The sequence below is a fragment of the Carcharodon carcharias genome, chromosome 11 (genome assembly GCF_017639515.1).
Source record: "Carcharodon carcharias isolate sCarCar2 chromosome 11, sCarCar2.pri, whole genome shotgun sequence".
Taxonomy (NCBI): Eukaryota; Metazoa; Chordata; class Chondrichthyes; order Lamniformes; family Lamnidae; genus Carcharodon; species Carcharodon carcharias.
In genome coordinates this window covers 125,872,759-125,889,339 of record NC_054477.1, presented here as the reverse complement: position 1 = coordinate 125,889,339, position 16,581 = coordinate 125,872,759, and the positions used below count along the sequence as shown (strand labels likewise).

Sequence of the window (16,581 nt, the reverse complement as noted above, 5' to 3'; positions counted from 1 at the left end):
GCACCGATGCAGTTATGTGCTGGAGGCCTGAGATCAGTCCTGTTGTGCCTTCTCTGGCAACTCTCCCTGTATGAGTAACTGCTAATTATAGGTGTCAGGAGTGCCCTGGATTGTGGAGCTGGGAGGAGCACTCTGCAGAGTATATAAGGGTTGTAACACCAAGGGAGGTAGATGGCATTAAGCTGCAGAGCAGTCGCAATTTAATTGAATGGCTTACTCTGGCTCCCACACTTGTGGGTTTTTTAAAACTCTGTTTTGGCAGCACTTTTTACTTAGCCTCCATCCCAAAAAATCTGAGGTAGTCCAGCAGTGCAAGTTCTAAGGGTTTTGAAATATTTTTTATGCAAGAGGCCAATATGGGATTGATTAGTTTTTCAAGCATCCTTTGTTCCACCCTTTCAATGACTAATTTCTACCTGTCTTGGTGCTGTTGTCCCAGCTAATATTTGTCTGCCAGCACTGCCAAAAACACATCTTTGGTCAAAAGCAAAATACTGCTGTTGCTGTGCATCTGATTTTCTTTTTCAGCATGCTTTTTTTTTAAAAAAAAAACAGGTCAGGCAACATCAACATTAACATCAATATGGTGAGAAACAGTTAATGTTTCAGGTTGAGGATGTTTTTGTCAAAATTGATTTAATTGGTCATCATGCTGTGTTTAAAATGAGTGAAGCTTTGCCTGCATAATTCCCTACTTTTCATACCATTCATGATTGTGAACACATCAACCTCTATAATGCCAGTCTCCACAATTTGAAGTGTCTCCACTCTGGATCCATTCTAATAAATCTCTTCTGCACCTTTTGACATTCTTCAAAGTGTAGGCCCAGAATTGAACACAATAGGCTGGATTTTGTGCCCCACGATATGTTTTTGATGGGGTGGGGGGGCACAATAGGGCAGGTGCCCAGTCCACCACCTTCCCACCCACCCTTGAGTTCATTGAGTTTGTTACAAAGCCACTTGACCTTCGAAAATACACTGCCCACACCATAACACGGTTGTACCTTCCCTTAAAATTGTACCATTTAGTTCATTGTGCCACTTCCCAACCTACCCACCAAATTGTTACTTCACACTTTGCATTAAATATCATCTACCTTTGTCTGCCTATATGTTCCTGAAGTCTATTACTATCCTCATTGTTTATTGCATTTGAGTTTTGTCATCTGCAAACTTTAAAATAATGCCTTATGTACCCAAGTACAGGTTTTTAATACATTTAAAAAAGAGCAGTGGTCCTGATGCTGACGCTTGGGCAAACATCATTGTATGCTGCCATCCAGTCTGGAAAAACAACTGTTCACCACCACTACTCGCTGCTTTCTGTCCTTTAGACAATTTTGTATTCCATGTTGCTACTGCTTTTAATCCTGTGAGCTTTAATTTTGCGAACCAGTCCATTGTGAAACTTTGTCACAATACTTTTGAAAGTCTATATACACAAACACTAACTGCACCACCCTCATTAACCCCTCTGTTACTTCAGTTTGCTCAGTTTCACATGTGGTGTATTCGGTTGCTGAGCTACAAATTCTAAGTTTTGTTACTGACCCAAATTATTTGTATCCTATTCCAGTCTAGATTTGTATGCAGCAGCAATGCTGAACCATTTTAACAGGCATGGCTTGTCTTTTTATTAAGAGCTTCAGAATCTTGCTGTTCAAAAAAGACTATCCTTAATTCAATCATGATGACTTGTGTTTGCAGATGGGGATCCAGATAACTATATTGCCTATTATAGACGAGCTACAGTCTATCTGGCTATGGGTAAATCAAAATCTGCTCTCCCAGACCTAAGTAAGGTTATTGAGCTCAAACCAGACTTCACATCTGTAAGTAATGCTCTCTTAGTTATTGCATTGTTTTTGTTTGAAAAGCAAGGCATTCTTGCATAGAATTTTGTTGATGGTTGTTCCGTGAAAAAATACATTGTCATATGTTTTCGGTATAAATCGAATTATAAATGATTTTGATTGTATTTAGGCTAGATTACAGAGGGGACATTTGCTGCTAAAACAAGGGAAGTTGGATGAAGCAGAGGAAGACTTTAAGAAAGTGGTAAGTTTGTACAGATTCAGAGTTTTGGGATTCTGATGCTTTTGGTTTTGCCTTTCACCCATTAATATATTTGTTGATGATTTGTTGCATCTATGCATAACTTTTGCTATTTTCATACCAGTTTAAAACTCAGTGGAACAGAAATACTCACTTGGCCTCTACCCAGGTTTTTTCAGATTATCCAGACAGTTACTGTCTTTAGTGTCACCCAAGCATTGGACTATTGAGCTGTATGTGTTTTTGACTTGCCAGAAAGTTATTTGACTATTTTGTGTGATTAAATGAAGGAAAAAAATAAATTGCATTTATAGTGCCTTTCACAACCACTGGATGCCTCAAAAGTGCTTCATAGCTGCTTCAGTACTTTAAAGTGCAGTAACTATTTTTAATTGCAATGAAACATGGCAGCTAATATGTACATAGCAAGGTTCCAGAAATTACTTGAGTTAAATGTCCAGATAATTTGTTTTGCTGATGTTGGCTGAGGAATGATACTGGCCAGTGCACTGAGTTTGATTGTTCTTTGTACAGTGCCGTGGCATTTTATGGCTGTTGCAAGAACACACATCCTCATTGTATTTGAAAGATCACATGCCTGCAGAACTCAGTGGTACACTGAAGTGTCTGCCTAGATTGTGTTAGTCTCAAGTCAAGAGTGCTGCTGTTGAGCCTGTGGCCAAATTGGAAGTAGCACTTTTTTAAAAAAAGCTCAGTATCCTGTACAAGATTTAGGACATTCTTTTATTTCAGGAAAATATTACCAGTTTGCAAAATTTTGGTTGAGCACTAACTGAAGATGCTAAGGTACTAAAATTTACAAAAAATATATTTTCTATAAACTGATTCCTCCACACGTACTCTAGTGGTCTGAGAGAGAAATTCTATAAAGGGAAAAACTCCCCTTAAGAAGTTTTATCGTGCAATGTTTGGGATGTCCCCATAACATCTTAAAGGTCTTATACAATTTATAAAGATCTGATCTGCCCGGGGGTATTAACTTTTTGCTAAGTGATAAGTGGCTCATGCACAAATACCCCACACGTCAAAGAATGTAAATCATATATGTTCTTGTTCCTTTGGTAATTACCTTAAATCTCTGCCCTCTGTTTACTGATCCTTCTGCTGCTGAAAATCACTGGCAGCATTAGAATCATACAACCCATGCAATTGTAGTTCAGTATCCTAATTCAGAAGATTTCCAATTGCCTGCCAGTTGGAGAGGTGATTTACATTGTCTTCAATCATTTACTTATTGTCAGTTCTTCAAAAAGTATTTCTTCTGGTACTCTTTTATTTTGATTTAAATTTATTCTTCATAACATTGAACTGAAAGTGAAATCTAGCTCTATCATGTCCACTCTCTCGGGCCTTCACAATCCTCCTGTTTAAAAATTTAGAACAACCTCCGCTAGAGGGTGCTCTGGAAGCTGACTAGAAAAAGCAGGTTTGGTCTTAAAAAGAAATTGGACACCTAACTGGCATTGTATAAATGTGCCTCATAGATCTAATATTTATAATGGAACTACATATGGTGACAGTCAGTCAGGGGAAGGGCACCATTGTAACAGTTGATTTTCACATGATTAAACGCTGGTACTTCAATTTGATTTTGGAATCTGTGATCAAACACAGCTGTCATTAGCTATGATATCACAGCCATGAGCCTGTTCTGTTGGTCCTCTGATTTCACCTACATGGTCAGAGGTTGAGACACTAGACTTATCTTAAATCAAAATATCGACAGTCTTCATGACGAATCAAAACTCACCATAAGAGGAGTCTGCACAAGACTTCCATACTTAGTGGCCATTAAGTTGAGTAAACAATCAATTGTACTCCAAAACCACATCAAAGGCCGTTATTACAGACGGGTAAAACTCAGTCATGTGTCACTGAGTAATCTTAGTTTTTGAATCTCTGACGACAAGCATTTATAATTGTCACAGCTATCAAAACAACTTCAAGAGCCTGAAATTGAAAAAGCAGGTGTCGTCTCCATTTCAAAGAAGATTTGCCTGTCAATCAGTGAAGGGGACCAGGTGCTCAGTTTGATTTTACCTTTTCTGAAGCAGAGTCAGAACTGTGTTTTTAAATCCAAACATAATGAGAATTTACCAACACATTTTCCTACATTTTTGAATGTATTATGGCAATTTCTCCAATGGATTTAAATGCAGCCATTACATTGACCACAATTGCTTAACTTGCTTATGCAGGACAGAACCCTATGCTGAATGAGTTAAAAGCACAACTACGTTACAATACAGCATCTAATACCGAGGTTTGAAGGTGTCAAAACATTTTACACTTGCCTTTCAGAATGTTCCATACTCACCAAGCTTTCCTAAGTGGTCCAAAACCCTCTAAGGAGGTGTTTTTCTTTAGGGCTTACAAAACCCACATCAGCATGTGAAAATTATGTGCAGCAGGTTAAAATTTAATTAAACAAATTAAAAACCTTTAATTTGGAAGTCATTTGAAGTATGTTGTAATTATGCTTCAATCCTTCAGTAGGTGTCAGTACAGGCAGTGAATTTTCCTGTGTCAAAGTTGTTCAGGATCCATCCGCTTATAGAATAAGGCTCTTGATGCCATCCACATGATTGCAGCAGTAGTATGAAATGTTTCATAAACGTATATCACTGTCTGCATAAATTGTTGGGATGCTTAATTCATTGAATATACTAAAGATTTCTTGTATTTTGTTTTTCTGATTATTTAAAATGGTAGAATCTAATATTAATATTGGCTAACAACAATTGTTAGGGTACAGTAGCAAAGTGGTTGTGATAGTCGAGTGTTACAAATATCGAATTCAAATGCCACCATAGCAATTTCTTGAGGACAAGATGAAATGATGGTGAAAGCTGATGCATAGTCATTAAAACCCACTGGATCAGTAATGCCCTTAAGGGAGGAGAGTAAGGGACCTACACATGACCACAGTCCTACATTGTGGATTAACTTTTAATGACCTTGGGGAAATTAGGGTTGGGCAATTAATACTTCCCTGTCACTGCTTATACCTCAGGACATTTTTAATAAAAGGGCATTAAAACCTAATGGTCTTGGAAAAATGGAAACTTACTGTGTCATTTTGTTCTCTTATGATTGCAAGAAAAAAAGAGCAAATCCAGGTTTGCTGGTAGAATGCTAGGTGGGACATTAAGCTGTGAAGACAGCACAAGTAAGGCTGCAAAGAGATACAGGTTAAGTGATTGGGAATCAAGATGGCAGATGGAGTATTGTGAGAAGTGAGTCATTTTGTTCTCTTATGATTGCAAGAAAAAAAGAGCAAGGCAAGTCCTGACTATTTAACAGGTTCAGATATGTCAGGCAATTATTTCTTGTTTTAATTGCACTTGATGAAATATAATGTAGCTCTTTTTTAATGACCATAATTATTTATCCCATGTAGTATGAATGAGCAGCTAGCTTTAGTTTTGATTTTTGATTAATTTGAGCCTGGTTGCCTTAAACTGATGTGAAAATCTAAAATTGAAGTTGGGCCTATAATGCACAAAGCCCAATGATGAAATATAGTTGACAGTTTGAGAACTGGAAGTCTTGTCCAGACTGCTCTTATGGTGAGTTTTGATTTGTCATGAAGACTGTCGATATTTTGAATTAAGAATGCTGGTGTTATCCTGCTGAAATTGTGTGCTTTAGCACAAGTCTAGACCTGATGATACAATGTTTACTCTTGTGAAACATTGAAAAATTACACTTGGTCCACTTAATTGTACAGCACCAAATCCAGCAATGCCTCCTTATTCAGAGAACATACTGGTCAAGAAAGATCTCCTGAATACATTGTCTAATTTACTTACTATTATAAAAACAAAAATTAAAAACAAAAAAACTGCAGATGCTGGAAATCCAAAACAAAAACAATTACCTGGAAAAACTCAGCAGGTCTGGCAGCATCGGCGGAGAAGAAGAGTTGACGTTTCGAGTCCTCATGACCCTTCGACAGAACTTGAGTGAATCCAAGAAAGGGGTGAAATTTAAGGTGGGGGGGGGGGGGAGGGGGAGAGAGCTGGAGGGCACCACCCCCCTCCACTTTTCTCTCTCTCTCTCTCTCTTCTCCCACACACACACACACACACACACACACACACACACACCTTAAACCAGCTTATATTTCAACTCTTTCTTGGACTCGAACTCAAGTTCTGTCGAAGGGTCATGAGGACTCGAAATGTCAACTCTTTTCTTCTCCGCCGATGCTGCCAGACCTGAGTTTTTCCAGGTAATTCTGTTTTTGTTTTATTTACTATTATGTTTACCCTGATTGAAATTTTATTAATTAAGCTAAGCTTTAATTTTGATACAGCAAAATGTTCTGACGCTAGTTTAAATCACTGCTCCACCAATCAGTCACCTACCTGCTATCCTCTCCCGTCAGTCCTTTTTTGGAAAATACTGTTAAGAGGTCTGCTTTTTTACCCCCCACTCTGACTTATCAGCTGCTGCCATGTCTCGTACTTCCCCCAATAGACAATTTCTTGTTTTGTACAGAATTGATTGTTTGTTTTAGATATGTTGTAGATCTTGAAATGCTTGTGAGATTAGATCCAACTTAGACCAGTAAAAATTTTTGGAGATGTGAAAATGGCTGCTCACAAAAATCCAGTGGAAATTATACCCTTCATGTTTGCTGTGCCTTCTTCCCATGTCATGATTACTGTTGAAGCTCCAAAACTGGTAGCCCTGATATTGTATTTCGTACCTCATGAGCTATAAAACAGCCAATGTGCTGACTTGCTGAGCAGTGATGCTGTCAATTTGGTAATAAGTATTTAGCTTAAAGCTACGTAGAATTTACAGTGCAAAGACAGGCTGTCTGGTCCAACTAACCGGTCCAGTGCTTATGCTCAATGACCTCCTCCCACTCTGCTTCATTTAATCCTATTGACATATCATTTTTTTGCTTTTTTTCCCCCCCTCCTGCTTAGCATAGATACATTAATAGGGAAGCTGTTTGCCTCAACTAATCCATGTAGTAAGAAGTTCTACACATTAACCACATTCTAAGTAAATAAATTCCTCCTGAATTGCTTATTGGTGACTTGTTAATTTTTAAAACCCCAAAATTTGGACTACCCCACAAGTAGAATTGTAGAATCATTACAGCACATTATTCAGCCCATACTGTCTGGGCCAGCTCTTTACAAGAACAACTGAACCAACCCTACAATTGAATCTGCCATTTCTTCACCACATTTTCAGGCTTGCCCAGATGCCAAAACACACTTGCTGTGGGGAAAAATGTTCTTAAGTTGCCTTTGTTTGTTTTGCAAATGGGAACAGTTAGAACATACTCTGCATTCATTAAGATCATGGTTGATGTGTTTTGATTTCTGCATTCCCATCTAACCCTGATGACCTTCAAACCCTTCGTCTAACAGGAATCTATCTACCTCTGCCTTAAAATATTTCATGACCCTGCCTCCATCACCTTCTGAGGCAGAGTTCCAAAGTGTCACAGCCCTCTGGGAGAGAAATTTCTCCTCACCTGTCCTAAAAGGGCAACCTCTAGTTTTAAAACAGTACCCTCTAGTTCTGGACTCCTCCAGAAGAGGAAACATCCTTTCGATGTCGACCTTAAGGCCATTCCGGATCTTGCATACTTCAATCAAATCACCCCTCTCTCTTCTAAACTACAATGCAAACAAGCCCAGTCTGTCCAAGCTTGCCTCTCATTCCAGGTATCAATCTAGTAAACCCCCTGTGAACCATCTCTAATGCATTTGCACCCTTCTTTAAATAAGGAGACCAAAACTGCACACAGTATTCAAGGTGCAGCCTCACCAATGCCCTGTGTAACTAAACATAACATCCTTACTTTTATGTTCAATCCCTCAATGAAGGATAGCATTCCATTAGCTGCCTTAATTATTTGCTGTACCTGCATACTAACTTTTTGTGACTCATTACTGGAACACCTAGATCTCTCTGCACCTCAATTATGCAGCCGTTCTCCATTTAAATCATACTTTGCTTTTCTTCCTGCCGAAGTGAACAACTTCACATTTTCCCACATTATAGTCCATCTGCCAGATCTTTGCCCACTCGTTCAACCTATCTGTATCCATCTGTAACCTCCATGTCCTCTTAACAACATACCTTCCTACCTATCTTTGTGTCATCTTCAAATTTAGCAACCACGTCTTCACTCCTTTCATTTAAGTCATTGATGTAAATTGTAAAAAGTTGAGGCCCCAGTACAGACCTCTGTGGGACTCTACTCATCACATCCTGCCAATCAGAAAAAGACCCATTTATGCATACTCTCTGCTGCCAGCCAGCCAATCTTCTATCCATGCTAATAGGTTACCCCCTACACCATGGGCTTTTATTTTCCATAATCTTTGTTGTGGCACCTTGACAAATGCCTTCTGGAAATCCATGCACAGTATGTCTATAGGCTCCTCTTTATCCACTGAGCATGTCACTTCTTCAAAAACTCCAATAAATTGGTTAAACATGATTCTTCCTTTCTCAAAAGCATGCCGACTCTTCCCAATTGCCTTGAGCTCTTCTAAGTGCCCAGCTATAACCTCCTCAATGATGGATTCTAGTAACATCCCCATGACAGAACTCGAGCTAACTGGCCTATAGTTCCCTGTTTTCTATACACACACAGACACAGACACAGACAGAGAGACACAGACAGAGACAGAGAGACACAGACAGAGACAGAGAGACACAGACAGAGACAGAGAGACACAGACAGAGAGACAGAGAGACACAGACAGAGAGACAGAGAGACACAGACAGAGAGACAGAGAGACACAGACAGAGAGACACAGACAGAGAGACACAGACAGAGAGACACAGACAGAGAGACACAGACAGAGAGACACAGACAGAGAGACACAGACAGAGAGACACAGACAGAGAGAGACAGACAGAGAGACACAGACAGAGAGACACAGACAGAGAGACACAGACAGAGAGACACAGACAGAGAGACACAGACAGAGAGACACAGACAGAGAGACACAGACAGAGAGACACAGACAGAGAGACACAGACAGAGAGACACAGACAGAGAGACACAGACAGAGAGACACAGACAGAGAGACACAGACAGAGAGACACAGACAGAGAGACACAGACAGAGAGACACAGACAGAGAGACACAGACAGAGAGACACAGACAGAGAGACACAGACAGAGAGACACAGACAGAGAGACACAGACAGAGAGACACAGACAGAGAGACACAGACAGAGAGACACAGACAGACACAGAGAGACACAGAGAGACAGACCCCATCGGAACCGTTCCGGGCTCTTGAATTGTGGAAAAGTTAGTGTTCGCCACCTCGTAGACCTTAGGATGTATTCCATCAGGACCTGCAGATTTGCCAGCCTGCAGCTCCAACAATTTGCTTAGTACCATTTCCCTAGTGCTTTCAATTTCACTCAGTTCATTTCTCCCATTCACCACCTGATTTGCAGCTTCTGGGATGTTATTTGTTTCCTCTATAGTGAACACAGAAGCAAAATATTTGTTCCTTTGCTTCTGCCATTTCCTTATCTACTATTAACTCACCACTGTCACTCTCTAGAGGACCAGCCTCACTTTACATTTTTTTCTTTTTAAATATCTGTAGAAACTCTTGCTATCTGTTTTACATTTCTAGCTAGCTTCCTCTCATACTCTAATTTCTTTCTCCTAATTAACCTTTTAGTCATTCTCTGCTGGTAATATTCTGTCCAATCATCTGTTCTGCCACTCATCTTGGTGGAGTTATATGCTTTTTTTTCCCTTAAGTTTGATGCTTTACTTAACTACTTCAGTTAACCATGGATGGTGAGTTCTCCCCTTAGAATTCTTCTTTATAATAGGAATGTACTTATTCTGAATACTCTGAAATATACCCTTAAATGCCTGCCACTGCTGCTCTATTGATCTAACCTCTAGCCTAGTTTCCCACTTCACTTCAGCTAGCTCAGCTTTCCTCTCCACATAGTTGCCCTTATTTAAGTTTAAGATACTAGTCTTAGACCCACTCTTCTCCTTTTTCAAAATCAGTTGTAAAATTCAGTTGTATTGTGGTTGCTGCTACCTAGGGGATGCCTTTACTCTTAGGTCATTAATCCTGTCACATTACAAAATACCAAGTCTAATATAACCTCCTCTCTGGGTCCAGAACATGCTATCTCAAAAGCATTCTAAGAACTCATCATCCAGGCTACTACTGCCAATCTGATTCTTCCAGTATGTGTAGATTAAAATCACCCATAATTATTGCAGCCCCTTTATCACAAGCACACTATTTTCTCTTGAATACTTTGTCCTGCACTGTGGCTACTGTTAGGGTGCCTGTAGACCACTCCCAGTGATGACTTTTTTCCCCTACTATTCCTCATCTCTATCCAAACCAATTCTACATCCTGACCTCCTGAACCAAGGTTGCACCAATGCCCTGTTTGATTAAGTGTCACCCCTCCACCTATACCTAGCTTCCTGAATGTCATGTACCCCTCAACATTAAGGACCCAGCCTTTGTTATTCTGCAGCCGTGTCTCTGCAATTGCTATCAGATCATATTTATTTACTTCAATGTGGGTCATCAATTCATATACTCTGTTAGTAATGCTACATGCATTCAGATAGAGAGCCTTCAGTTTTGTCTTGTTACCTTTGTAACATCTAGTCTTAACTGTTGATGTATTCTGAGGTTTTTTTTTTCTGTCCCTTCCTGCCATTCTCTGACCTCTTATTTGTAAATCTGCCTGAACGTTCCTGTCCTAAGCTGGTTTCTCACACACTGTCCCTTAGACTGAGCACTTACTGGCCAATAAACTTACTAACTTCCTGTGACATCTCAGTTGCTGTTTTCTCCTTTTTCCTGGACTGCAGCTGCACAGCAGCTGAAACAGCACGCTCCTTAGTTCCCAACTGTCTCCTGCAGGTCTGCTCCGCACCAACTCCCAGCAAGTTTTTTCCTCCATCTGCTCTGCCTAACCCCTCATGATTTTGAACACAGACAAATCTCCCCTTACTTTCTCTAAGGTGAACAACCCCACTATCTTCAATCTATTCACTTAACTCAAGTGCCTCAATCCTGGAACTGTTCTTATAAATCTTTTCAGCACCCTCCTCTAGGGTGTTTACATCCTTAAGTGTGGTGCCTGGAATTGGGCACACTGCTCCAGTTGAGACAGAACCAGTGTTTTATAAAGGATCTGCATAACATCCTTGCTTTTGTATGCTATATCTGTTTATAAAGCCCAGAATCCTGCTTGCCTTTTTAACCAGTTTTTCATCCTGTCCTGCCACCTTCAAATTGTGCACATATACCCAGATCTTTCTGTTCCTGCGGTCCCTCTGCCATTTAAGATCATGGCTGATCTGATAGTAACCTGAAATCTGCATCCCATCTACTGCCAGTAACCTATCACCCTCCTCGCTCAGCAAGAATCTGTCCACCTCAAGTTTAAATATTCAAAGACTCTTCCTGAGAAGGTGGTGGAAACAGAGTTCCAAAGACTCATGACCTTCTGAGTGAAAAAATTTCACATCTATTTTGAACACTATTTTTTAAATAGTGACCCCTCGTTTTAGATTCTTCCACAGAGGAAACATCCTCTCCACATCTGCCCTGTCAACTCCTTGGGATCTTATGTTTCAAACAAGTCGCCTCTTACTCTTAACTCTAGCAGATACAAGCCTATCCTGCTCAACCTTTCCTCATAAGACAACCAACCCATTCCAGGTGTTCGTCTGTTACAAACCACCTGAACTACTTCCAATGCATTTACATCCATCCTTAAATAGGGTGACCAATGCTGTACACGGTACTCCAAATGTGGTCTCACTTGTGCCCTGTACAACTGAAGCATAACCTCCTTACTTTTGTATTCAATTCCCCTTGCAATAAATGATAACATTCTATTAGCTTTCCTAATTACTTGCTGTACTTGCATAGTAGCCTTTTGTTATTTATGCACTAGGATACCCAGATCCCTCTGCACCTCCAGAGCTCTACAATCTCCCATTTAATATGCTTCTCTTTTATTCCTCTTGCCAAAATGGACAGTTTCACATTTTCCCCAATTATACTTAATCTGCCAGATTTTATACACTCAATTAACTCATCTATATCAATTTGTAGCCTCCTTATGTCCTCTTCACAACTTACTTCCCCACCTATCTTTGTCATCAGCAAATTTGGCAACCTTCCAACCATTCTTCAATCCCTTCATCCATATAGAAATCATAAATTATAAACAGTTGAGGTCCCAGTGCTGATCCCTGTGGCATGCCACTCGTTACATCTTGCAAACCTAAAAAAAAATGCTCTCTGCTTCGTGTTAACCAGCCAATCTTCTATCCATGCCAATATGTTACCCCCTATGCCACAAGCTTTTATTTTCTGCAATAACCTTTGTGACGCTATCAAATTCCTTCTGGAAAGTGAAGTACAGTATATCCACCAGTTCCCCTTCATTCACAGCACATCTTTCTTCCTCAAAGCACTCCAATAAATTGGTTAAACACTATTCTAATTGTTACATCCCTTTTTTAAATGCATTATTTCATTAATACAGTTAGACTATCAAATGCTTCCTCCATTATCCTCTTTTATCCTTTCTAAATGTTATAATTTACAATATTTAATTCAGTCCTGTAGTAGGATTCAGTTTTATTTTCAGATCAATGTTGTTTCATTAGAATTGATGGGACTGAAGATCATTGACCTGAAACATTGTATAATTAAACAAGGTGCCAGATTTCCCTACACCCTGGCTGAAAAGTTGGGAGGCTGCCTGCTGAGGAATGCTGGCTGCCCTGCAGCCAGGTCCTGGAGATGGGACTTCTGCCTTTTGGGGCTGGGGTTTGAGAGGCCTGGGGGGAGGCCTTCCTATTTGTTCCAGGGGACCCTTTAAGGAAGGACCCCCACAACCCCTACCAGCCCATGCAAGGAAACCAGTGGACTGGCCGCTTGTGGGTTTCTCCCACTGCTGGTTAAATCCTCGTGGCAACAGAATGAGGCCCTTGAATGGGAATTAATTAATTTTTTGTCCCACCCTCTTTGTCATTTTTACTTCTGTTCTATAATTGTATCTGATGATTGATATCTTTATCCTTACTTGCTCTGACCTTTTATTGTCTTCTATTTCACTTATCTCAAGATTCCTCTCCTGTCTTGCTAGTCTTATCCACGGCCATATTTATCTTGTATTGCTAGGACTCTGGTGGTTTTCTGGTTCAGGTGAAGCTTGTTTAGGCATTGTCTTCTAATCCAGTTCCTGAACTAGTGTCCTATGAAGTGGAAACCCCTCTTGCCTGTGCCACTCCAAGCCACATATTTACCTTCCTGATCTCCTTATCGCTAAGCTCATTAACACATGGCTCAGGCAGTAATCCTGAGATTGCCAGCGGTGAGGACCTTTTCTTAAAAATTTAGTTCTTAGGTTCTGATGCTCACTTAGTCAGACTGCCTTCCTTTTCTGCTCTATATATTGGTTCTGTCATGCACCATGACTGGAATCTTCCCTTTCCCTTCCAATTCTCTCCAGCTTTCCGAGAGATTCTTTTTGTCTTTCATCAGGTAGGTGACACACTCTCAAGGACTCTTGATTGTAATTGCAGAAGATGCTATAGAATCCCTCGCGCCTACAAACTTAATTGATTTTGCTCCTTCTCCATGGTGTGATGGGTAGCATACTAGCCACCCTGTCTTCAGCCTTCATCCTGTCCTCACAGATAACAAATACATTGTACCTGTTCAATAAGACCATTGTCTGTGGAACCTGTTTTATGCCCAAGTTTTCCCATTACTTGGCTTGCTGACTGAAGGTCTTTCATTCTCCCTCATGCACCTCTGCTTTTCTTTTGTGGTGTGATTCTATTCTGGAGTAAACTAGCCTCCTCCCTCTTGTCAACTTACCTTGAGATATTGTTATTTAAAAATGTTCCAACACACGGTCACCCAAGAATTCTCACTGTCCCCAAATTCCCACTTGCTGCAACACCTATTCCAAAAATCTCAAAACATTAGTTCAATCTAATTTGCTAGTCAGAAGTACACGTTAGGTAATAAGGATGTTGGTGGTTGGTGAATGTTAATTCTCTGAAAAATATGAGTGTTTGAAGACTAGTGATAATGTCCAGTCATGGCTAATATTCAACTCGATTGTTTGTGGCCTACATCTGCAAACCACACTTGACACCATCTTCAGCAATAAAAATGATTCATGGGATGTGGGCTTTGCTGGTTGGGCCAGCATTTATTACCTATCCCTAGTTGCCCTTGAGAAGGTGCTGATGTGTGACAATTTACTTGATTAAAGCCCTTGTTAAGCTGTTGGGATTTCTACTGCATTGATCATTTGAGAATGCTTCAGACTTGACCAGTTCAGTACTACTTGATTGTGTGTTTCAGCTGTTTAGTTGGTAGCCACTTGGCACTTAAACCATGAACTTTGCTGTTTTTAAGTCCCACTCCAATCAAAAATCAATGTTGCCACTCCAGTGCAGTACTGAGGGAGTGCTGCACTGTTTGGAGGTTCTGTTTTTTGGATGTGACGTTAAAACCGAGGCCCTGTTTGCCTGCTTTAGTGCATGTAAAAGAACCCATGGCACTATTTCGAAGAGTAGAGGTGCTACCTCCAGTGCCCTGGCCCTCAAATAGCATGAAAATTTACCTGGCTGTTATTGGCTGCCACATTTCCGATATTACAACAGTGACTATACTTTAAAAGTACTTTATTGATTGTAAAATGTTTGATCAGTGGTTATGAAAAGCATCTTAATGCAAGTTTTTCCCTTTCCTCACTGAATTTAAGTGTGAAAGAGTAAATACTGTTTTTGCCTACAATTTTTCTGCAACATTCTTCACAAAATAGTTGTCAATTAAGAACAAATTGAAAATGCAGTTAAACTCAATTTAAAAACAACATGCTGGAAATACTTGGGTTTGACAGCATCTGTGGTGAGAAAAATAATTGACATTTCAGGTCTGTCTTTCATCATTTAAAAAAGACTTGCCCTTACCATCCAGCCATAAGTTGATAACTAGTCTTGATGGCAATCCTAGATAGTTAGTGACCTGTAATGATGATGCTCCACCCATGTGAAGAAAGATGTTGTGTGCAATTTGTTGGATTTGTTGAATTTTATGTTCAAATAGTGGAATTTGTTGTACAACACGTTTAAAGTTTTTCTGTTTTCCTTTTGAGTTCTGGAAGTATTGATGAAATGAATGCTATATTCCAGACTACAAAGACATTTCTTATTGTTACTCCTGTTACAATTTCTATGCTGAACTGACTTTTTCTGTCAGGATGTTTTAAACTGTTTTTGAAGTCTTCTGAAAACCTGGGTTAGGAACAATTCAATTTGAAAAGATGTGTCACAAAGGCCAATGCAGCTGAACTTCTTGTTTTTAGAAAAACTCAATTGTCCTCGAGCTGGGATGAAGAAGAGGATTGAAGGGTGCAGTAGCTGACTTGATGGTATAAGTTTAACATTGAAGGGACAGTGACATGGGAGGCAACAAAAATTTGCGCAGATTTTTTTTCTGGACAGTGATTTTAGATTCTTGGAGTATTGAATTGAGATCCTGAATGGTGGCTAATATTGCAGAAAGTTTTTGGAATTTTCTGCCCTCTAGCCTTGGTAAATTATACTAGGAGGAAAATGCAGTGGGCACCCACCTGAATGGAATGTACATTGATGTTTATTACCTGTGGTTATTAAACTGTATCGAGGCACAATGGGTAAGAATACTTTTAATTGTCCACAATGGTCTTGCCTGTATCTCTTGTCACCATATGTTAATCTAGGAGAATAGATGCTTAGTTGGGCAGGGTGGGAAGATGATTTGTAAAGGTTTACAAGTAGGAATGAAATATATAGGAAAGTGGAGATATGGAACTGGTCAGAGCTTGGTGAATTATTGAGATCTGCAATCTTGAGAGATTGAGAGAATAATCATGTATCGATAGGAAAGTTCAAATAGATGGTAAGATTGGGAGACATGAGCAAAGAAAGCAATTTGGATGAAAAAGTGTTTGACTAATTAGTGGACTGTATATTTTTAGAGGCTGGCAGATAGTGTTTTGCTTTTAACTTGATTTAAGTGCAGCAAATGAGACAAATGAAGTCAAATGAGACAGATGAAGAATGTGCATGTTACCTTGAAACTGTCCTTTGTTTTACAGCTAAAATCTAACCCCAATGAGAAAGAAGAAAACGAAGCAAAATCACAATTAATTAAAGCAGATGAATTACAACGGATTGTTATGCAAGCACGAACTGCGTATGAACACCAGGATTACACAGCAGCAATCGAATTCCTAGACACTCTTATTGAGGCAAGCTTTAGCTATACTTATTAACAAGAAATAGTTTTGTGTGATATAGCTGAGGGGAAGAATTTTATTTCACTATTAACATAATTACATGGTGTAAAGCTTTCTCTAATTTTCAGTAGCTTATGAATGGAAAATTAGCCTTTTTGTAATTGTAATTTCACACCTATGGACTACATTGTTC

General features: G+C 39.6%; 1 protein-coding gene across 1 annotated transcript in view; it reads left to right on the top strand.

Moving 5' to 3' along the window:
* dnajc3a (DnaJ (Hsp40) homolog, subfamily C, member 3a) overlaps nt 1-16,581 on the top strand; it is a 95,350-nt gene that overhangs the window by 20,500 nt on the left and 58,269 nt on the right. Inside the window, exons 3-5 of the mRNA XM_041198818.1 lie at nt 1,711-1,835; nt 1,987-2,061; nt 16,248-16,400. Of these exons, the coding sequence (XP_041054752.1) occupies nt 1,711-1,835; nt 1,987-2,061; nt 16,248-16,400 (353 nt within the window). The remainder of the gene's footprint in view (nt 1-1,710; nt 1,836-1,986; nt 2,062-16,247; nt 16,401-16,581) is intronic.